At 45.9% G+C, this 24,262-nt stretch overlaps 1 protein-coding gene across 1 annotated transcript; it reads left to right on the top strand.

Moving 5' to 3' along the window:
* The first annotated feature begins 296 nt into the window (after window positions 1-296).
* Window positions 297-14,928, top strand: NYX (nyctalopin). Its single transcript, XM_068532604.1, has 3 exons — window positions 297-486; window positions 12,021-12,130; window positions 13,516-14,928. The coding sequence occupies exons 1-3, from the start codon at window positions 297-299 to the stop codon at window positions 14,926-14,928; spliced, it is 1,713 nt and encodes a 570-aa protein (XP_068388705.1).
* Window positions 14,929-24,262: the final 9,334 nt, after the last annotated feature.

The raw sequence follows: 24,262 nt of genomic DNA on the forward strand, positions 1-24,262 counted from the left end.
CACCCCCGCCATGATTCACATTGGCCAGCAAAGCTGCAGTGTGAATCCATGAGCCTTTCTTTTCTGTCACAGAAGATACCTGCACGATGTGAGAAGCAAGTTCTGGGGTCACTGTGAGATGAGAGGCCATGGAATGGTCTCCCTCACTGCATTTCTGCTTCCCTCAGCCCATCTGGTTCTGAAAATCCAGCACTGCGGCTTGGTCTGAGGAGTAATTGGGATAGCATTTACCGAGAGTGGGAGGGGAGTGACTTGTAGAGCCAAAGTGGCTGAAGAGATTTTGCTGAAATCAGAAAATGGACCACATTTTCCCTTGCTATTTTGGCTTCGTGAGGCACAAGTTCTTTGAAAACAATGAGGATGAAGAAACACTTCAAACTCAGTCTGTGGTTGGAAACACCATGAGTAACTCTTTTCCTAGCAAACCTCAAGGGGCAAAAGCATATACTCGAAAAGATGAGGACCGACGGAGAAATCCCTCAGCTGGTCTGCATTAAGACATCATTCCAAAAAAAATATAATTAAAAAAAAGACATCATTGTGCGGGCATCTGAGCCCGGCCATTGCCGCCTCCCTGCAGCTCGGGGGCTGGCCAGTATACTGGACCAGAACACGAAGGCAGGGACCCATTTCTGGTATTTGCCCCAATTCAGGGACACCTTGTACCTTTTTTCTTGTTGTTTGAAGTAAAATTCACATAACAAAAGATTAACCATTAACCAGTTTAAAGCGTACAATTCGGTGGCATTTAGTACAGTCACAATGTTGTGCATATATTCCTCTATCTAGTTCCAAGACATTTTCACATCCCAAAAGGAAACCCGGTACCTATTAAGCAGTCACTCCTCACTCTTTTCTTTCCGTCAGCCCCAGGCAACCACTAATCCACTTTCTTTCTCCATGGATTTGCCTATTCTGGATACATCATATAAATGGAATCATATGTGGCCTTGTGTGTCTGGCTGCTTTCCCCTAGCATAATGTTTTTGAGGTTCAGCCACGTTGTAGCATGTGTCAGTACATCATTCCTTTTTATGGCAGATTAATATTCCACCGTGTGGCTAGACCATGTTTTGTTTATCCATTTACCTGTTGTTGAACAGTTGTTGCTTCCATCTTTGGGCTATTGTGAATAGTGCCTTATGGACACTTGAGTACAAGTATTTGTTAGAACACCCACTTTCACCTAGGAGTGGAATTGCTGGGGTGTGCGATAACTTTATGTTACACCCTGTAGCGTTTGATACCACACAGACGAATCCCATCTTTATAAAGTTGGTCCACCTAGACCCCTGGTTTTTTTGGGGGGGATTGGATTTTCTTTTTTTATTTATTTTATTTTTGGCTGTGTTGGGTCTTCATTGCTGTGTGCAGGCTTTCTCTAGTTGCGGTGAGCGGGGGCTACTCTTTGTTGCGGTGCGCAGGCTTCTCATTGCGGTGGCTTCTCTTGTTGCGGAGCACGGGCTCTAGGCACGCGGGCCTCAGTAGTTGTGGCACAGGGGCTCAGTAGCTGTGGTTCGAGGGCTCTAGAGCGCAGGCTCAGTAGTTGTGGCACACTGGCTTAGTTGCTCTGAGTCATGTGGGATCTTCCCAGCCCAGGGCTCGAACCCCTGTCCCCTGCATTGGCAGGCGGATTCTTAACCACTGCGCCACCAGGGAAGCCTGACCCTTGGTTTTTGACTTGGGCTATATATTGGAATTCCCTGTGGAACTTTTTAGAGTACTGATGCCTGCTTCCACACCTGAAGATTCTGATGTAATCTGTCTGGTGAGTTGTGAGTTGGTTAAAAGCTCCTTAGGTGATTCTAATGTGCAGCCCAGGTAGAGAATCATTCTAGATTCTTCCTTTGTAGTAATAACTTCAGTATTCTGACACTTGGTATTTTGCTTTCCACTCTGGGGCAGATATTCACATGGTCCTTGAAGTACTGGTCCCTTGGTGAGATTTAATCTTGTGACAACAGTGGCTCATGGAATCTGCTGTTAGCTTGGCCCAATGCTTTCACAGCTGTTTCAAGTATTACAAGTCATTTGTTCCTCATAATTGTCCACCTATTACAGATGAGGAAACTGAAAAACAAAAGAAAAAAATAACAACAAAAAAAGCAGTATGAGAGAGCAGGGGGGAAAAGGCCGTGTCATCAGAGTTTATGAGAGATTTAGAGTGAGAGGCCGCACCCTCAGGAGGAGTGTTTCCAGACCAAATGCTCTGGAAAGCCCCACCTGTGAATCCTGGCGCTATGACAGAGGCAGGCTGAGCTGAGGCCCATCCTGCTGAATTTCTCATCTTCCCCTTCCTACCTCAGGCTGGGAATAAAAGCACTGAAGCCTTTTCAGATTTCCACATGGAGCCTTCCCAAAAATTCCGATGGGAGAAAATAAATCGCTAAGCAACTGCCAATGAGTTTGACTTTCTCTTCTCACAAACTGTGATCTTTATTTTAATTTGGTAAATGTTTTTTTGGCCAAGGGATTCCCATGGAACTCAGCTCTGGACAGCCAAGGAGATTTGTCTTTGGAATGGTCCCTTCTGATTCCAGGAGAGGCCGCTTTTCATTTGAATTTGGAAAAATTGGGGATGGCCTAAACAATTTTTTATTCCATTTTCTATATTTCCTGCCAGTGAACGGCAAAGAGCTTCCTTTTGGTTGAGGGGCGCTGCCTGGTCTCGAATTTGAGTCGTTTTCTCTTTCAAGGTGAAGACTTCATGAGGTTCTCAGGGAAAGGGGGAGGGGCCAGAAGGAGGAGACGGTACTCAAGGGATTGCGGGAACCTGTCGGGAACCTGTCTTACTTAGGATGTTGCTCAGGAATCTCACTGCAAACCATAGAGCCCACTCCAGGTCACTGAAGACGAGAAGGGGTTTATTCAGGGATGCTAGGCGTTCCCAGGCTTCCTGGTTGGAGGTCCACTGCCCGGAGCAATGCCTAAATCAGGTAGTGGGGCAGTTCCAGCAAAGACCCCATGGCCACCACCACTGGCGGACACACCTGACTGTTCACAGGCATCATGCTGGGTGCTGGGTGCCTGAAATTCCACCATGGGAGCCTGGAAGCCAGATGCCCTCTGCCACCATCCTGGCCAGAAAATGGTTTCTGCCTGGCGCCTACTTCTGACAGGCAAAGCTAGGTCACATGCCTGGGCCCTAACTGCAAGGGAAGTTGAGAAAAGAGAGTTTCTGGCTTCTGTGTTGAGGAGGCAGGACTTATAATGTAGGAAATTCCCTAAATGTATGAACAGTACTTAAAAGGAGCTGGGTAGCCAGAAAAGGCATCAAATGTCCACTACAAGCAGAGATGGTTTGGTTGCAAGGAACAGAATTCCACTGGTCTGCCCAGATGGTTTGAGTGGGTTTCTGAAATGGAAGCAGGGAAATGTCACAGAAATAGCTATAGCAGGGCCTTATGGGAGCTAAAGGGCTGGCCAGGAGCTTTCCACTCTCCCTGATCTCCTTTTCTGTGATTCTCATGGCCAATCTAGTCCTCTCTCTGCACACCAGTTTCCTTACCTTGCCTTTGGCTCCTGCCCCCCGATGACTTTGACCTGTACGTGGCTTTGGTACAAACCCCAGCCCCAATGCTATATAGCAGTTGGTGCTCACATGATCTCGCTGCCTGTTCCATGTTCACAGGGAAGGAATGAATCTGATTGGCTCTGCTTAGGTCAAATGTTCACCTGCGGTCCAAACAGCTGTGGCTGGGAGGAGGCTGCAGAGAAACATGGGGTTTTGAGTGGGGTATTTTTTCTTAGACGTGGTGCTTGGCAACAGCTGCTGTCCAACTGTGGAAAATGAGAGCCAGAAGGGCCCTCCAAGGTCAGGAAGTGCAGGCTCTTCAGTTCACAGTTAAAGAAACAGAAGCTCAGAAAGGCTAGGGTTGGGGGGTGGGGGATAGTACAGTACAGTGGAAAGACAAAAATCAAAGGTTGGTGGTGTTTAACCACCCTGAACCTGAGTTTCCTCTTTTCCTGAGTAGAAGAGAAGAATACTTACATTGCAGTGTTGTCATTAAATGAAATAATATATATAGCAAGCTTAGCCCCGAGCAAATACTTATTAAAAGTTGGCTGTTATAAGAGCAAAAGAAACCTATAAACTGTGGTTAATTTGAATAGCATTAGACATGCTTATATCACCTAGACAACATATGGTGCCATACTTCCCAAACTCTGCCCTGTGCATATTTGCTGTCTTTGGGGGTGGAATACATCTGCAGGCCATGTTCTGTTGAGCTCCCAGAGCCACTTCAAGCAGCTCTGTTCTGGGACTGCATGTACATGTAATCGTATAGTATGTACTCTTGTGTCAGCTCTCTTTTGCTCACCGTAATGCTTTTGTTGTGTCAATAGTTTGTTCCTTTTTATTGCTGAGTGGTATTCCACTATATGGCTATATTGTAATTTATTTCTCTGCTGTTGAGTAATTTCCTGTTTTGGTCTATTCTGAATAAGCCACAATGAACTTTCTTGTACAGTCTTTATGTGGACATTTTCTTTTCATTTCTCTTGGGTAAATACCTAGGAATGGAATTGCTGAATCATAGTCATATGTTTAGCTTTAATAGATACTGTCAAAGCTTTCCAAAGTTATTGAACTATTTTCCACTCACATCAACAATGTAAGAGAATCCCGTTGTTCTACATCCTCACCAGTATTTAGGGTTGTCAGCCGTTCTAGTGAGTGTGTAGGGAAATCTCACTGTAGTTTTAATTTGCACCTCCCAAATGGCTAATGATGTAGAGCACCTTCTCTTGCGCTTAATGGCTACTTAATATATTCTTTTGTAAAGTGTTAGGTCTTCTACTCATTTTTATTTAGTTTGTCTTTTCATTATTCTTCATTTGTAGGAGTAGTTTTTATATTCTGTATACAAGTCATACACACACACAAATGGTATCTTTTTTAAAAAATAGCTTTATTGAGGTATAATTGACATATAACAAATTAAACATATTTAAAGTGTTCCCTCATGAAACCATCAGCACAACTGAGATAATGAACATATCCCACATCCATCACCCCCAAAGTTCATGCCCCTTTATAATCCTTCCCTTCTGCCCCTCCCTGCCCCCCCCATCCATCCCCAGGCAACCACTGATCTTTCTGTTACTATAGACTAATTTGCAGTTTCTAGAATTTTTTGTAAATGGAATCATACAGTATGTGCTCTTTTTTGTCTGGCTTCTTTCACTCAGCAGAATTATCTTGAGAGTCATCCATGTTACATGTATCAATAATCCATTCCTTTTTATCACTGGGTAGTAGTCCATTGTATGCATATATCATAATTTGTTTACCCATTCAACTTTAAAAAAAAAATATATCTTAGAAGTCTTTCCATGTTATACAAATAGATTCATCTCCTTTTTATTTATTTATTTTATAGATTTATTTATTTATTTATTTTTGGCTGCGTTGGGTCTTCGTTGCTGTGCGCGGGCTTTCTCTAGTTGCGGCGAGCGGGGGCTACTCTTCGTTGCGGTGCACGGGCTTCTCACTGCGGCGGCTTCTCTTGTTGTGGAGCACGGGCTCTAGGCATGCGGGGTTCAGTAGTTGTGGCTCACGGGCTCCAGAGCACAGGCTCAGTAGTTGTGGCTCACGGGCTTAGTTGCTCCGCGGCATGTGGGATCTTCCCGGACCACGGATCGAACCCGTGTCCCCTGCATTGGCAGGCGGATTGTTAACCACTGTGCCACCAGGGAAGTCCCCCCATTCAACTCTTGATGGGTGTTTGTGTTATTTCCAGTTTTGGGTTATTATGAATAAAGCTGCTGTGAACATTCATGCCCAAGCCTTTTGTATGGACATGTGCTTTTATTTCCCTACAAGTAGAATGGGTCAATCATAAGGCTGGTGTATGATTAACTTTTAAAGAAACTGCCACATTGTTTCCAACATGGTTGCACCATTTGACATTCCTACCAGCAGTGTAAGAGAGTTCCAGTTATTCTATATGCTCTCCCAACACCGGGTGTGGTCAGTCTTTCTAATTTTAGTCATTCTAATAGGTGACTATTTTAATTTGCATTTCTCTAACAACTAATAATGTTGACCATCTTTTCATGTGTTTATTTGTCTCCTGTATATCTTTTTTGGTAAAGTGTTTCTTCTAATATTTTTCCCATTTATTAATTGGGTGATTTATTTATTTATAGTTTATTATTTAATAATATTATTAAATAAGTTTATAAAATTATATTTATTTGAATATTATTATTTAATAAATTATTTATAATTTATTGCCTGTTTTCTTATTATTGAGTTTTGAGAGTTCTTTATAAATTTTGAATACAAGTCATTTATGAGATATATACAGAGAAAATATACAGATATTTTCTCACAGTCTGTGGCTTGTTTTTTCATTCTCTCAAGTGTCTTTCAAAGAGGAGAACTTTTAAATTTTGATGAATCTAATTTATTACTTTTTTTCCTTTATGGTTAATGCTTTTTTTTTTTCCCCTAAGAAACCTTTGCCTACCACTAGGTCACAAAGATATTCTCCTGTGTTATCTTTAAGAAGCTTTATAGTTTTAGCTTTTACGTTTAGGTCTATGGTCCATCCAAAATGAGTTTTTGTGTATGCTGTGAGGTAGGGGTTGAGATTCTTTTTTATTTTCTAGGGATTGCAATATGCATCTTTAATTTATCATGGTCTACTTTTTTTCCCCCCATGGAAAAACCCTCTTGTTTATTTGATTAAACAAAAATAAAATAAGCTACATAGGAACAATTTTAAAGTCCAAAGAGACACCAACTTTGTTTTAAAGCTGCAGTAGCTGATGCAGCATCTCCTTGCTACCTTTCCCAGCCTTCTCTGTGGACTACAGCGATACATTCAGAAGCTTGTTAGCGAACACAGGAGTTTTTGAACACTTTCCCATTGGTTCTTCACCTGCTCATTGTCTGTCATGCCTGAGGCCTGCAGTATATCATTTAAGATTTAAAAGTAAAAATCGGGCTTCCCTGGTGGCGCAGTGGTTGAGAGTCTGCCTGCCAATGCAGGGGACACGGGTTCGAGCCCTGGTCTGGGAAGATCCCACATGCCGCGGAGCAACTAGGTCCGTGAGCCACAATTACTGAGCCTGCGCGTCTGGAGCCTGTGCTCCGCAACAAGAGAGGCCGCGATAGTGAGAGGCCCGCGCACTGTGATGAAGAGTGGTCCCCGCTTGCCACAACTAGAGAAGGCCCTTGCACAGAAACGAAGACCCAACACAGCCATAAATAAATAAATAAAAATTTTTTTAAAAAATAAATAAATAGGGCTTCCCTGGTGGCGCAGTGGTTGGGAGTCCGCCTGCCAACGCAGGGGACACGGGTTCGAGCCCTGGTCCGGGAGGATCCCACATGCCGCGGAGCGGCTGGGCCCATGTGCCACAGCTGCTGAGCCTGCGCTCAAGAGCCTGCCAGCCACAATTGCTGAAGCCCGCGTGCCTGGAGCCCATGCTCCGCAACAAGAGAGGCCACTGCAGTGAGAGGCCTGCGCACCGCAGCGAGGAGCAGCCCCCGCTCGCCGCAACTGGAGGAAGCCCGTGCGCAGCAGCGAAGACCCAATGCAGCCAAAAATAAATAAATAAAATAAACAAATTTAAAAAAAAAAAAAATAAATAAATAAATAAATAAATAAATAAATACAAATAAAAGTAAAAATCCAGAGGGGGGGAAAAACCCACCCCAAACAAAAACCCACCTTAAAGGTTTGGGGAAAAGCCTTTGCTTCCCCATTCTCCACTTAATTGACGAGATCCACACCACCGCTGCAATGCCCATTTTTAAGAGCATCAAAAGGCAGTCAGCACCCAGATGGGCTTGCAGCATGGTTTCTGTGGCCCACGTAGTTATGCTGGTGGTGCATATCCCTTACATCAAGTCTGTATCGTGGTCTACTTTGAATTAGTCTTATACAGTTTCATGTGTAACGCGAGATCCTTATGAGTACAATTTAGTTTACCCTTCTTCTCATTCTTTATGCTATTGTCATATTTTTCATTTACATATGGTATAAATTCCACAACACATTGTTATTTTTGCTTTCAACAGTCACTTGTCTGTTAAGCAATTAAGGTCTTTTATATTTAGTGGCATATTTGCCATTTCCATTGCTCTTCATTCCTTCCTGTAGATCTGACTTTCATCTAGTGTCATTTTCCTTCAAGCTAAACAATGTCTTCATTTCTTGTTGTGCAGAAGATCTGATGGAGATGCATTTTCTCAGATTTTGTTAACCTGAAAGCATCTCTGTTGCACTTCATTTCTGAAGATATTTCCATTGGATATAGAATTCTGGGTTGCCAGATTTTGCTTTTCTTTCAGCAGCTTACAAGACGTAATTCTATTGTCTTATGCCCTCCACTGTTTCTGATACGAAATCACTCATCACTTTTTAATTGATGTTTACTCTACGTAATGTGTCTTTTTTCTTTGGATGCCTTAAAGAATTTTCTCTCTACTTTGGTTTTCAGCAGTTTGACTGTGATGTGCCTAGATAATATGTGTGTGTGTGCGCATGTGTGATACTAGTTGGGGTTTGCTGAGCTTTGTGTTTTTAATCAAATTTTGGAAATTGTCTTCAATTATTTTTTTTGCCATATTCTCTCTCTTTTCTCCTCTGGGGCTCCAAATACATGCATGTTAGTCTAATTGCTTGACATTGTCCCATAGGTCATTGAAGCTCTGATCATATTTTTTCCAATCTTTTTTCTTCCTGAGCTTCATTTTGGGTAATTTCTATTGACTTCTTTCAAATTCATGAATATTTATTCCATTGTGTCTAGTCTGCTGTTTTTCTTACTCAATGATTTTTTTTTTTAAATTTCAGATATGGTATTATTTCAGTACTAAGATTTCTACTTGGTTCATATTCAGAGTTTCCATACCTTTTTTATTTTATTGATCCATACTTCTAAAATTCACATTCCCCATGTCCTCATGCATTATATCCATCTTTTCCTATAAATTCCTAAACATATTTATAATAAAGCCTTGTTTTGTAATTCTAACATCTGGGCAGTCACTGTGTCTGCTTTTTTTTTTTTTAATTTATTTATTTTTTGGCTGCATTGGGTCTTCAGTTGCTGTGAGTGGGCTTTCTCTAGTTGCAGTGAGTGTGGGGGCTACTCTTCGTGTGGTGTGCCGGCTTCTCATCCTGGTGGCTTCTCTTGTTGCAGAGCACGGGCTCCAGGTGCGGGGGCTCAGTATTTGTGGCTCGAGGGCTCTAGAGCGCAGGCTCAAGTTGTGGCGCACAGGCTTAGTTGCTCCGCGCGGCATGTGGGATCTTCCCTAGATCAGGGCTCGAACCCATGTCCCCTGCATTGGCAGGCGGATTCTTAACCACTGCGCCACCAGGGAAGCCCACTGTGTCTGCTTCTGTTAACTATTTTTTTTCCTCTTGAGCAATGTCGTGTTTTGCTTCTTCTTCACATGTCTAGTATTATTTGACTGTATAGCAGATATTGTAGATTGTAGTTATAGAAACTCTAGATCCTCTTATCTTCCTTTGAAGAGTGTTGAATTTCCTTCTGGCCTTCAGCTAAACTACTGGCAGATCCCCTTGATACAGGGGAAGCTTGGTTTCAGTCTTTGTTAGGGAAGGCCTAGTTCCGTTTTACCCTTTGCCCTGGGAAATGGTCTTTACTCCTGAGGTGTGGCCCTCTGGGGTTTCAATGGAAAGCTTGAGGTATTTTATAAGAGCTTCTAACTTGGTGGACTTTGAACTCTTAATCTGCTTCCCATTACTGGGAAATTGCTGAAATCTCTGTTTAGTTCTTTTGGAGTTCTGTTCTTGGCTCCTTGGAGTCACTCCACATACATGCACTTTAGGACTCAAACAAGGATCTAAGGGGAGCTTGTGTGCAAATTTTGTGGCTCCCTCTTTCTTATGGTTTCCCTCCTCAATTTCCAGCCACTGTTGCTGCTATACACTCTGACCTCTAATTTCTCAGCCCAGTAAGACTCTTGCTTTCTGCTTGAGCTCTACTGCCCATGTGCAGTGTGGACTTGAAAATGCCCTGAGAGGAAATGCCAGTTAAATGTGCCTCTCACTTAGTTTGCTTCTTTTCATTTAAGGGTCATATCTACTCTGGTTGCCTGTTTAGGTTTCTCTCCAGTGCCTTCAAGTGATTTTTTTAAAAATTTAAGTACAGTTGATTTACAGTGTTGTGTTCATATGATTTTTAAAAAATATTTTTCCAGAGTTGACACTAGCAATCAGCAGAAATGTTAGTCTGATACAAGCTAGTCTGCCATTATTGCAAGCAGAACTCACCCAAATATGTTATTATTCTTTAATTAATTAGTTAATTAATTAATTGGCAGCGCCTCATAGCATGGGGGATCTTAGTTCCCCAACCAGGGATTGAACTCGCACCCCCTGCAGTGGAAGCACGGAGTCTTAATCACTGGACCGTCAGGGAAGTCCCTATGTTATTATTTTTTTAAATTTTGTTTTGGGGACTTCCCTGGTGGCGCAGTGGTTAAGAATCCGCCTGCCAATGCAGGGGTCACGGGTTCGAGTCCTGGTCCGGGAAGATCCCACATGCCGTGGAGCAACTAAGCCAGTGTGCCATAACTACTGAGCCTGTGCTCTAGAGCCTGCGTGCCGCAACTACTGTAGCCCGTGCGCCTAAAGCCCATGCTCTGCAACAAGAGAAGCCACCGCAATGAGAAGCCCGTGCACGGCAACGAAGACCCAACACAGGCATAAATAAATAAATAAAAATTTTGTTTTGGTGCCCTGTTTTTCTGGCTCACTAGGCATATACTTAGTCTTCATATTGGGTAAACCAATACTGGAGTTTGGTTGTCTGTTCTGAGAATTTACTTGATTTAATTTAAATTTCACTAAATAATCCAGTAAATTAGTTATTGTTCCTAATGGCTATCAAAGTTTCAGAGGCTGAAAATAGGTCTCTAGTAGTGACATCTTGAGTGTTTAAAGTTAAAAAAAAACACTTTAATCTATTTTGTGAAATAGGTAATACATTCACATGGCTCAAAATGTACAAGGTAAAAAGATATACAATAAAAAGCTTCACCCCCACCCCTGTTGCAAGTATTAAAAAAAAAAAAAACTGGCAGCCAAAGAGCCAAAAAACTTTGATCTCTTGTATTATGCAAGCAAATTGGTTGTATCCTGTCTGTCATAATCCCATGAATTTCTTGACAAAGTTTTAAAAATAAATGACATCCCCCAGCAGGGATTGTTACAGAGGAAGGTGTTAATTCCATTTAATTCTGCAAATATTTACTGAGCCATACAGTGGGCCTGGAACAATATTAGCTATTGTGGAGCAGAAACATGAGTCATATGGTTGAGAGTGCACTTCCCTTAATTAGAAAGGAGAAGAGGGTAGAATGAAGGACTATTTGTAAGGAAATCTGATGCCTCTGCTTGACCCAGTTGGAAGAGTTAATAGAAAAAGGTTCTGCCTCTGTCCAGCTGATGCCTGGAGTTAAGGTTACATTCTTGGCCCTGTCTCTCTAACAGGGTGTCTGTCCCGCCCAGCAGCTGCCGTGTTTTCAGCCAAGCCCAGCACAGGGTCCAACAACCTTGCTGGAAGCTTGGTGTCTAGTTCACAGTTCTTAGGGAGAAGGAAAAGCTAAGTCTCTGGAACATCAGAATTTTCAACTAGCTTTACAACTGAAGGGTCGCTCAAAGGGCTGAGTGTTCTCCAGCCAAGTCTGAAAGGGCTGCATCCCCTTCCCAGAAACTGAGAACAACATGAGTGTCCATAACAGATGTGCTGAAAAGACACTGGAAGCTGAGCAAACCTACAGAGGCAGCAGCAAGCAGATCTACTGATACACACTCCTTGTGTGGCCACACCTTCAGGTTCCCACGAGGGCTTGGATAGGCAAGGCAGCATAACGTGTACACAGTGGGAGGGACTGCACGGTAGCCAGGGTGTTTGCTGGAATTTGGGAGTACTGTCGAGGACAGGTAGAAATTATGAATAGCAGTGGTCAGGTTTTACATCTGTGTAAAACTTGCGCATCTTCCATCCTGCCTTTTCCATTGGAACTGAAGATGGGGCTTGGGACTTCTGGCTACCACACAGAAGCAGGCCATGCCATTCTGCTTTCCTGCAGGTGGCAAGCCACCTGGAGGGCTTTGGAAGTCTTTATCTGATCCTCCATTCAAATGCTCAGAACAAAATTAATTTATAAGTACCAGTCCTTCCCCTGATGATGGACAAAAGGCTCTAGAGAGCGAAGCCTGGTGAATGGAATTAACCACACAGTGTCCACAAGTAATTTTTGAGATGTGTAAGAAGGTCATCGATAGTTTATTTAGTATGCTGTCCTTATGGCTTAATTATAGTGACCGTTAAAGAAAAAAAAAAAAAAGATTGATAGGCTTTACTTTCATTCCCAACCTGTTTCCTAATTCTCCCTTCTTCATGAGGCTTAATTTGCTCAGTGGGGGTTTTCAAAAATTGAATTATTATTTTTTAAAATTCATTTATTTATTTTTGGCTGTGCTGGGTCTTCGTTGCTGCGCACGGGCTTCCTCTAGTTGCGGTGAGCGGGGGCTACTCTTCGTTGCGATGCGCAGGCTTCTCATTGTGGTGGCTTCTCTTGTTGCAGAGCACGGGGTCTAGGGCACGCGGGCTTCAGTAGTTGTGGCACACAGGCTCAGCAGTTGTGGCTCGCAGGCTCAGTAGTTGTGGCGCACAGGCTTAGTTGCACAGCATGTGGGATCTTCCCGGACCAGGGCTCGAACCCTTGTCTCTTGCATTGGCAGGAGGATTCTTAACCACTGTGCCACCAGGGAAGCCCTCAAAACTTGAATTCTTACGGTGGGAGGGACTAGAGCAGCACCAACAGAAATATAATGCAAGCCACCCATGTTTAAATTCTCTAAGCAGCCCAATAAAAAAGGTGAAAAGAAACTATCGACATTGATTTTAATATGTTCGCTAACCCAATATATCTAAAACATCATTTCAACATGTAAGCAATATAAAAATTATTGATGAGATACTTTACCTTTTTTTGGTACTAAGTCTTTGGGATCTGGTGTGTATTTTACACTGCCAGCACACCTCAGTTCAGGCTAGTCACATTTCAAATGCTCAACAACCACATGTGGCTGGGGGCTAGGTACTGGGCAGCGCAGTGCTAGAGCGTAGGCCACAGTGATGCCCTCCAGGTCCCTCTATGCATGCAGACAACAAGCCCTCTGGGTCGCGGTCTAGGAGAGCACAAGCCATGATACAGGTGGGGGGAAGCGGGATTTAGGATTGGGTCAGGTGCCTGGATTCCAGCTGAGTTTTGCTGATGAACAGAACTTGAGAGCAAAGGCGAAGGGCATGATGGGTGAGGAAACCTGAGTAAGGTCTGGGAGGCAGAACGAGGCCCTTTGGAGGACAGGGCTCTGTGGGACGTTTGAGAACTTGGTGGATGGCCGCATCCTGCCACGCTTACGGGTAGGATTGGACCTGGGGCGATCCTGTGGCTGACAGTTGTTCCTTTTTTGTCTTTTATCCTCCCTCCCCTCACCCCCGCCCCCGCCCCCGCCAGCGGTGGTCCTCGGCCTGCCCAGCGCCCGGGCCGCCGAGGGCGCCTGCGCGAGCGCCTGCCCGGCCGCCTGCGTCTGCAGCAGCGTGGAGCGCGGCTGCTCGGTACGCTGCGACCGCGCGGGCCTCTTGCGGGTGCCGGCCGAGTTCCCGTGCGAGGCGGCCTCCATCGACCTGGACCGCAATGGCCTGCGCTTCCTGGGCGAGCGGGCCTTCGGCACGCTGCCGTCGCTGCGCCGCCTGTCGCTGCGCCACAACAACCTGTCCTTCATCACGCCCGGCGCCTTCAAGGGCCTGCCGCGCCTGGCCGAGCTGCACCTGGCGCACAACGGCGACCTGCGCTACCTGCACGCGCGCACCTTTGCTGCACTCGGCCGCCTGCGGCGCCTTGACCTGGCCGCCTGCCGCCTCTTCAGCGTGCCCGAGCGCCTCCTGGCCGAGCTGCCCGCCCTACGTGAGCTCGCCGCCTTCGACAACCTGTTCCGCCGCGTGCCCGGCGCTCTGCGCGGCCTAGCCAACCTGACGCATGCGCACCTGGAGCGCAGCCGCATCGAGGCCGTGGCCTCCAGTTCGCTGCTGGGCCTGCGCCGCCTGCGCTCGCTCAGCCTGCAGGCCAACCGCGTCCGCGCCGTGCACGGTGGCGCCTTCCGCGACTGCAGCGCCTTGGAGCACCTGCTGCTCAACGACAACCTGCTGGCCGCGCTGCCGGCCGACGCCTTCCTCGGCCTCCGCCGCCTGCGCACGCTCAACCTGGGAGGCAACGCGCTGGGCCGCGTGGCGCACGCCTGGTTCGCCGAGCTGGCTGAGCTCGAACTGCTCTACTTGGACCGCAACCGCATCGCCTTCGTGGAAGAGGGCGCCTTCCAGAACCTCTCGGGCCTCCTGGCCCTGCATCTCAACGGCAACCATCTCACCGTGCTCGCCTGGGCAGCCTTCCAGCCCGGCTTCTTCCTGGGCCGCCTCTTCCTCTTCCGCAACCCATGGCGCTGCGACTGTCGCCTGGAGTGGCTGCGGGACTGGATGGAGAGCTTTGGGCGCGCCGCCGACGTGCCGTGCGCCTCCCCGGGCTCCGTGGCCGGCCTGGACCTCCGCCAGGTGGCCTTTGGGCGCTCCTCCGACGGCCTCTGTGTGGACCCCGAGGAGCTGAACCTCACCGCGTCCAGTCCAGGCCCGTCCCCAGAGCCAGCGGCCACCACAGTGAGCAGGTTCAGCAGCCTCCTCTCCAAGCTGCTGGCCCCGAGGGCCCTGGTGGCGGAGGCGGCCAATACCACCGAGGGGCCGGTCAACGCCTCGCTGTCCGACAGGCTTCCCTCCCGGGGGGTGGGCAGCTCGGGCCACAAGATACCGTTTCTCCTGGGCTCTGGTCTTCTGCTCGGCGTGGCCCAGCACGTGGTGTTTGTCCTCCAGATGGACTGACTGTGCCACACTGGAGTGGCCCAGATTGCCTTGCCAGGCAAGGGAGTTTAGTTAACTGGGCTTGATGGTAGTTGGTGTGGGGAGAGGGGAACAGGATGGGGGCGGGGGGGGGTGAAAATTCCAGCGGAGGGTGGAAGGAACAGTTTGCCTCCAGAGATGGCCCTGGAAAGAGGAGGACCCTGGGAAATGCCATGTGCGGGAGGGGGGAGATTATGCATTTCTGCTCCTGTCACATGGGCATAATTGGAAAAGAAGCAAGAAGGGACATGTGCCTTCTGGTGAGAAGACTAGGAATTGGAAGTTTCTAGGGCTACAGGGCTCCACTCCCATCCCTTCCCCCCATCTTCCAGGAAACTGGGCCTGCATGCCTGAATTAGAGTTAATCCATTGGCTATACTAAAAACTGTGCCAATTCTCCTGGTGGGGCAACCATTAAGCCCAATCCTTGGGGCTTCCCTGGTGGTGCAGTGGTTAAGAATCTGCTTGCCAATGCAGGGGTCACGGGTTCGAGCCCTGATCCGGGAAGATCCCACATGCTGCAGAACAACTAAGCCTGTGTGCCACAACTACTGAGCCTGTGCTCTAGAGCTCGCGAGCCACAACTGCTGAGCCCGCGTGCCTAGAGCCCGTGCTCTGCAACAAGAGAAGCCACCCACCGCAATGAGAAGCCCACGCACCGCAACGAAGAGTAGCCCCCGCTCGCTACAACTAGAGAAAGCCTGCATGCAGAAACGAAGACCCAATGCAGCCAAAAATAAATTTAAAAAAAAGTCCAATCCCTTTGTTTTCTACTACAACCCTCCCCCCCTCCCCCAGGAGCCTGGGGACACTAGGGTCCAGGAAGATGGGTAGGGCAGGAGAGAAGGGCGATGGGAAAGGGACTTAGACCCATGGTGGTGGCAGTGATTCCTGCGGTCTGAGATGTGTTAGGGGGTGTTTAAAACAAAGAATCATTTCATTTACTCCACAGTTATTCCCAGGGGTGGCCTTAGCCGCAAAGGAACTTTAGGGCAGGGTAGGGAAAAAAAGAGGAGGGGGCATTGTCTGTGGATAAATACATTTCTAAAAATCCTATGATTAAAAACAAAAGATTAAACAGGTTTCTCTTCTGCAGGACTTTTCAAGAGTCTTTCATATGCAGACATGCATTGTGACTCTCCCGAGGAGGCCACAAAATCCTCTTTCCTTAGAGTTTTGTGGGAAGAGTGTCTGAAAGACCCAGAGATGCTATGTTAGTCTCCAGCTTGGATGATCCCATTAGGTGTGGGAATTATTATGGGCCGCACACTTTGGGGCTGACTGACGGGCCAAGAGGAAAGGAGGCAGCCAGTAGCTGGGAAGGGGGGCTGAGCGATTTCTCAGGGTGGGAGGTGGCCAACTGTAAGCCCCCAGGCCTGAATGCCAGAGTAGAGGCTGTGTGTCTGCTACATAACGTGCTCAAGCCGTCCTCCACACACATGTAACAATGACTGCCTTTGTCAACATTCTGGCAATTCGTAATCTTAATGTCCTCTCTCTGTATTTGAAGGGGTGTGTTTTCAAAGACCACATGGATCCAGGATGCACTGAGCTGTCAGCTCTTCAAGGCCATAGTGCTTCTTCTGTGTCTCTAGGTAATACTAAGTATTAGAAATGTTGCAGAAAGCACCACTGAGTGCTGGAGTGTTCAAATGGATTGTGACCATTAGTGGGCATCAACTCAATTTAATGGGTCACAACCAGCATTTTAAAAAGCAGGATAGACTCTAATGCCCAGATCCAAGAGGTAGATTGCTGTGTATAGAAGGAGGTTAATCTCCTGTCTTCTGCAGCACGCAAGCTGCTATTTTCATCTTCAACATAACACACTCTGATATCAGTATTGTGAAAATATTTGGCTGATGTAGATGTGATCTGAGTGGTAATATTCTTTATTTGGTATTGCCCAGAGCAGAGCATTTCACAATAATAAGTAACGTGGGGACTTCCCTGGTGGCGCAGTGGTTAAGAATCCGCCTGCCAATGCAGGGGACACGGGTTCAATCCCTGGTCCAGGAAGATCCCACATGCCGTGGAGCAACTAAGCCCGCGAGCCACAACTACTGAGCCCACGTGCCATAACTACTGAAGCCCGCGCGCCTGGAGCCCGTGCTCCACAACGAGAGAAGCCACCGCAGTGAGGAGCCACTGCAATGAGAAGCCCACGCTCCGCAGTGAAGAGTAGCTCCTGCTCACCACAACTAGAGAAAGCCTGTGCGCAGCAACGAAGACCCAACGCAGCCAAAAAAAATAAAGTAAGTAATATGCCTGTTACCACATTATGTTCAAATTTCACAACTGTGTATAGCAAGGCTGCAGCAAACAAACTTCTCAAATATTAGTAACAGTTTAGAGAAAGATTAAGGAAGAACAGGAGTCTCTGAGCAGGAGGAAAGGAACAGAAAGAACAGAGAAGAAATGTTTGGCATCAGCCAATATTTTCTAAACCGGTAATTAGTTGTCTGAGATTGGGAGGTGGGGCGGGAGCTCAGGCAGGGGATGGGAAATATATCAAAAAACACTTTAGCCTTGAAAAAAATCTTAACTCCTGAGTCATGGAAATATTAAAGGAATTTACCAATCAAAAAAAAAAAACAGGATAGAAAAGTCACAGAGCATCACGTGTAATATTATAAGTATTGTTTTGTGGAACTTTTAATCTGTATGCATTTATTCAGATTATATATATGTGTGTGTGTGTCTGGATTGCTGCATATTTATATTGTGGCTTATCGTTAAAAAAGTTTGAAAGTCACTAATCTGGAACATGCATGGTTCTTTTTAAACTTTTTATTTGGAAAACTCTCAAACCTACAGAAAAGTTGCAAGAATAGTAGAACGAACACTTTGGCCATTCACCTAGGTTTCTCATTTGTTAACATTGTACTATATTTGCTTTCTGTCTCTCTCCCTTGTTATCATCTCTCATGAACAGTTTGAGTTAGTTGTAAACATCATGACCCTTTACCCCTACATACCTAAGTGTGTATTTCCTAAGAGCAAGGACTTTCTCTTATCCATGATGCCATTATTACAATCAGGAACTTTATCATCGGTAGAATACTATTATTTAAAATATACTCTATATTGAAATTTCAACAGTTGTCAAAATGATTTTTTAGGCAGTCTTTGTTTTTCCTATGGGTGGAAAATGAGGTTCCTAGTTCGTGGCTTGTATTCATTTGATCACAATACTCAAAATTCTTAATTCGCTGGTTGATTTTAATGTTTCAAAATGAATTCGTTCTCCGAATGTCTTGCTTTTCAAATGTGAGAACAAGATGAGGTCAGAAATGTTGTTTGCTCAAACTGTGTGTTGTGGCCATGGTAACTGAGTGAGGATCATGAGAATCCTGGAGGCGAGATCTCTGCATTGGGTAACCATGGGAGTCCACAGCAGACCTGCCGCCTGTGTTACTGAGGAACAAGGTGCCACCTTGGGAGGAATGTCCTTCCTTTCACTCGGAGTGCGTTCCTGAGAGTCAGCTTCAAAATGCTGCTCCAGGTCTGCCTGGGTAGTTAGATGGTGAGCTTTTTACTGAACATTTGTTTGGCTTAAAGTTTCTGAACAAGTATCAACGCTGAAGTAGCCTCCGGGGAGACAGATTTTTATAGAGCTACGCAGCCCAGTAGAATTCTGGGAACGTGGGAGTTACTTTCCAAACAGATCCAGAGTTGCCTGGAATGAGTTCCCAGTCAATTGTGGCCATTATGAGCTCTCATGAGAGAAAGGGGAGTGGAGAGTTCCCAGTTTTGAGTTCATTAAGTTTCTCACCCCATGATTGGCTAATTAGTACCTTGGGAAATGTTGAGGTACTATGGATTCTGCTAAGCAAATCTGTGTATCCGTCAGGATGGACCACATTATGCTGTGGTAACAACCGCCAAACTTCAGTGGCTGACTGAGGGTTATTTCTTGCTCATGCTACGTGTCCAGCATGGACTTATTAGGGGGCCCTGTGCATTGTAGCCACTCAGGGACCAAGGCTGAAGAAGGATCTGCCATTTGAGGACATTGTTATCCAAACATGGGCTCTAGGGTTTACTGCAGCAGAGAAAGAAAGCTTGGGAGAATCATCACTCTTAAATGCTTCCACCCAGATGTGACACATGTTGCTTCTCATATTTTACTGGCCAAAAATGTCACATAGGGGCTCCCCTGGTGGTCCAATGGCTAGGACTCCATGCTCCCAATACAGGGGGCCCAGGTTCAATCCCTGGTCAGGGAACTAGATCCCACATGCTGCAACTAAGAGTTCGCGTGCCACAACTAAAGATCCCGCTTGCAACGAAGATCCTGCACACCTCAACTAAGACCCGGTGCAGCCAAATATATAAATAAATATTTTTTTAAAATGTCACATGGCCACACTTCACCAAGGCAGGGAAGTATGGTCTCCCCATGTGCCCAGGAGGAGGGGGAGACCTGGGAATATTGGTGAACACTGGCAGTGTTCCAAAGCACTAGAGGCTCCAGGCAGGTCACCTGACAGAACCAAGCCTGGACTGCTCAGAACTTTAAGAAGAAATAGAGGCTTGCGGGGGCAATCTGGTGAGCGAGCCACTAGCCCCAGTCTTTCTCTCCTCCCAGCACCCCAGCTAGGCTTTGAACACACTATTTGCTTTAGCCAACAGGAATGCTGTGGCCTCACTGTATTCGTTCTTTCAGGAAAGGGGAGAGAAAATGTAGAGACAAAAGGTTCATATTTTCCCCTTTGTTTTCCATGCAAAGACTCAACTTGCAGTATTAAAATCCCTGGAAGCTTGATCTTTGGAAAATTCCCTCTCAGAAAGCTCCCTGGCCGTTTTGAAGAGGTCTCCCTGTGGTGGTTTCACAAGGATGGTCAACAGCCCTCCGGTCCACCCACCTTTGTCAGGCCACCACAGTGTTACCTTCTGGAGGACACCGTCTGCTGGGCCCAGCTGTCCTGGGCTGTTGCTTCCCTCTGCCATCTTTACCCCAACCTCAAGGGAGGGGACCCTACTCTCTTCTCTGATCCTCTGGCCCAAGGACAGCTTATGCCCTCCCGCTAAGTCCCTCACAGCACAGAAGCTCGCAGCAGCTGAGAAGTTGTGAAGGAGACCTTATGTGGCTGTTGATAGACCTGATGTGACTGTGCCCTCAAGGGCCCCTGCGTCTCGGCTGGCTTAACTCCCTCCCCGACCCGCACACGCTGGAAGCGCCCAGGCCTCCTGTTGCTGAGACCAAACTCCCGGGGAGCTTTTTTCTTGTCTCCCAGGGTGGGGTCCATCAGAACCGAAGGGGCCAGTCAAGTCCAATCCTCAGCCTGTGTGCCTGCTTGCTGGCCGGTGCCTTCCTCACCCCAGCTCCATGGGGCCTGAAAACTGCTGCTCAGAGCTCCGAATGAACAAATAGTTCTGGAAACACCAGTTAGCCTCAAGTTGCACAAAGTAAAGTAACATTTCTCTCCAAAGAGCACCAGCATCTGGGAGACTGGGAGACTGGGAGACACAGCTCAGAAAAAAATACAGCAATCCCCCTCCTTTTAAAGCGTTACATGTGTGGGGACTTCCCTGGTGGTCCAGTGGGAAAGAATCCGCCTTCCAATGCAGGGGACGTGGGTTCCATCCCTGGTTGGGGAACTAAGATCCCACGTGCTGTGGGGCAACTAAGCCCGCGCACCACCAGTACTGAGCTCACGCGCCTCAACTAGAGACAGAAAAACCCACACTCCACAACTAGAGAGAAGCCCGCATGCCGCAACGAAAGATCCCACATGCCTCAATGAAGATCCCGCGTGCCACAACTAAGACCCGACGCAGCCAAATAAATATTTTTTTTAGAAAGTGTTACATGTATGACCAAAGTTTCTTTAATCTTGTAAGATACTCCCTTTTTCTGTTATCAAACAGGACTCTTCACTTCCCCCTCTGAGACTGTGTTCAGGTTTCCCCCAAGAACGAGGAGTAGGTCCTGCCTTTCTGTTTGCACTGGGCCCCATGTCTTCACAGAGTAGAGGACTCTTTCCTAGAGGCTCACCCAAGTCTCCACCCCAGGGAGCAGAAACTGCTTGTGACAGTAAATGAGTGTTCTGGGTTCCAGAAGTCCGAGAGTCTCATCTCCAGCCTGTTCACTGTGTTGGCTGGGATGTGTCTCTGCACCTACTGGTTCTCCTGGGTGATGTATGTGGGGCTTTTGCATGGCCTTGCGGCCAGTGTGGTCAAGAAAGGCCAAAGGGGACAGGAGTCAGGCCAGGGGAGGTGGTATTTTCATGTTTTAAACATCAGTAACAACTAGATCTCTGCTCCCTGCCCTCTACACACACACGCACTCAACAGGGGCTGAGCTCATTGGAGGAGTCATGGGCAACCCCTCGTCTTAGAGCTAGCTCTTTGGCATCTGTCTCTCTGTGGCCTGGGGTGCAAAGCTGGAGTGAAACATGGCCCCTCCATGGTGAGCCTGACCAACTTCAGTTGCTGAATGAATGTTGCTTATATTCCTTCTATTTGTGTTCCAGGCACAGAAAATTCAGAAGCACTTAGACAAACATTTGCACTTTTTAAGGGAGTTCCCTTGAAACGTGGCTGACTTTTGCTACTGTGCTCCTGAGAGGAGAAAAAGAGTTTTTGTTCACAGCCAGACTGAGTGAAACGCCAACCTGCAGGGAGGCCCGTGGAGGGCACACTGCTGTGGTTCCCAGTGGCCTAGCAGGAGTTCTGTCTGCCATACATGACCCATGGCCGAGGCCCACTTGTGGCTCACTCATGATCCATTAGTGGGTCGTGGCGTTGGTAGTGGCAACCAGCATTAAAAAATAATAGTGACAAAGTAGATGGGGAAGCTTCAGCATGCATCACAGATAGTAAGAAAAGTATTATTTCATTAAACTTTGCTTCAGTTATATGTGTGTATGTGTATACTGGAACCCAATATAAAAAATGTATCTCTCATTGGGGGTCACAATCATAAATATTTGAAAGCCAGTATCACAGATCACTTTGATTCCTTAGTTGTTTTCAAAGAGCATGGGGTTGAAAGTAAAGCACAGGACTCTGTTTTGTTGATTAATTTTCTCCCAGCCAATTTATTTTCTTGCATCACCACTAAAAAGTGGGCTAGCCTTATTTGTTCCCTGTTTAAAGACCTCGTTAGATCAAAAGAAGCAAGATTGAGCATTTTGAAGAGCACCTGGGCAATTAGGAGTTAGAATCAAGGTGCTCTTTGATGGACCTGAAGAGTCAGGGTGAAGTGGTACGTGCAAACCAGGTGGCTAATGGGTGTGGGGCTCCTGCAGTGAGGTTCTGTAGAGGCCTGCAGAGCACTGATGGCTGTTCATTTAATAAATTAATAACTAGTAATGAGAATGTCTTTAAAGGACCCTCTTGGTGTCTCGCAGTGATATCTATTATTAAAGCATCCAGTAAGATAAAAAAAATCCCCCAGGGTAAATGATTGAGATTGTGATCATTTAGGAAAATCCTGCTATGTCACCTCAATGCCCTGTTCCTAATATTCTATATAACTGCCTTTATAAGATGTTTCTAATTCTACTCCAAAATGCTTGTTGCTGTGGAATTCAAATGGGTACCATTATTGACTATCTATTATGTGTCAGAGTCAGTGCCTAATCGTCAAATTCTCTCATTCAGGCATTGTTATCCCCATTTTACAGAAGTAGAAACTGAGGTTTAGATAATTAAGTGACTTGCCAAAGTTCCAGAGCTAGTAAATGGCAAAACTGGGATTTGAGTCCAGATCTCTAAGCTCCAGACCCAGAGTAAACTTCCCTGCCTCTAGATCGTGATGTGACATTTTTCACCTCTGGAAACTTTTCTCTTCTGGAGATAATAGTTGAAGTTCAGAGGAAATGACTTGAAAAAAAGATACCAAAAGAATTATACACCATGACCAAGTGGGATTTATTCCAGGTATGTAAGGCTGGTTAAACATTTGAAAATCAATGTAATCTAACATATCAACGAACTAAAGAAAAAAAAATCATATAATCATGCTAGTTGGTACAGAAAAAGCATTTGGCAAAATCTAATACCCATTCATGATCAAAACACTCAGCACGTTAGAAACAGAAGGGAATGATCCGAACTTGATAAAGAAGTGTTTAGAAGAAATCTACAGCTAATATCATGCATACTGGTGAAGGACAATGCTTTCCCGTAAAATCAGCAATAAGGTGAGGGTATCCACTCTCACCACTTCTATTCAACGTAGTACTGGAAATTCTAGCTAGAACAATAAGTTAAGAAAAAGAAATAAAAGACATACATATTTGAGAGGAAGAAATAAAATTGCCCTTATTTGCAAATTACATGATTTCCTACATAGGAAATTCCAAATAATATACCCCAAATTCCTAGAACTAATAAGCATATTCAGCAAGATCACAGGAAACAATATCAATACGTAAAAATCAATCATATTTCTTTTTTTTCTTCTGGCTGCGTCACATGACATGTGGGATCTTAGTTCCCCGACCAGGGATTGAACCCGCGCCCGCTGCACTGGAAGCACGGACCGCCAGGGAAGCCCCCATATTTCTATATATTAACAATGAACACGTGGAAATAGAAATTTAAAAAACAATACCGTTTACAATCACTCCAAAGAAAAATGCTTACGTATACATTTAACAAAACATGTACAGCATCTGTATGAAATGCTGATGAAAGAAACCAAAGACCTAAACAAGACACACTGTGTTCATGGATTGGAAGACAACATTTAAAGATGTCAGTTCTTCCCAAATTGATCTAGGGGAGTTGCTGGGGAGGAAAAGTTTCCCTCTACCCTACCAGGTTCTTCTGGCTGGTTTAAGAATTAAATTGACGTGAGACAGATTAATAGGAGAAAATCAAACAAACGTTTGACAAACATGTATACGTGGGAGAGACCCAGGAGAACCGAATAACTCACCAAAATGGCCAAAGCCCTCACCTTAAATACCATCTTCAGCTAAAGACAAAAGAGGATGTTGAGGCTGGGGGGGGGGGCGTTGGGTATCAGGTGTGGGAGGTGAGCAGGAAAAGCACAGTAAACAAAGGTAATGTTGTTACGCAGATTTAAGTCCTTACCTTCTCCACTGATAAGAGTTTCTAGAGGTAAGGTCATCCCCCTCTTCCTGGTACTGTGTGGAGACACCCTTATAAAAGAGATTTCCCTTATACATGTAAATGTCTCTTACAAAAAGGTGACTTCGACTTGGATTTCAGGGTGCCTCCCATGTCTGCTGTTTCTTTTTTTTTTTTTTTTTTTAACTTATTTATTTATGGCTGTGTTGGGTCTTCGTTTCTGTGCGAGGGCTTTCTCTAGTTGTGGCAAGCGGGGGCCACTCTTCAT

The sequence above is a fragment of the Eschrichtius robustus genome, chromosome X (assembly GCF_028021215.1).
Source record: "Eschrichtius robustus isolate mEscRob2 chromosome X, mEscRob2.pri, whole genome shotgun sequence".
Lineage (NCBI taxonomy): Eukaryota > Metazoa > Chordata > Mammalia > Artiodactyla > Eschrichtiidae > Eschrichtius > Eschrichtius robustus.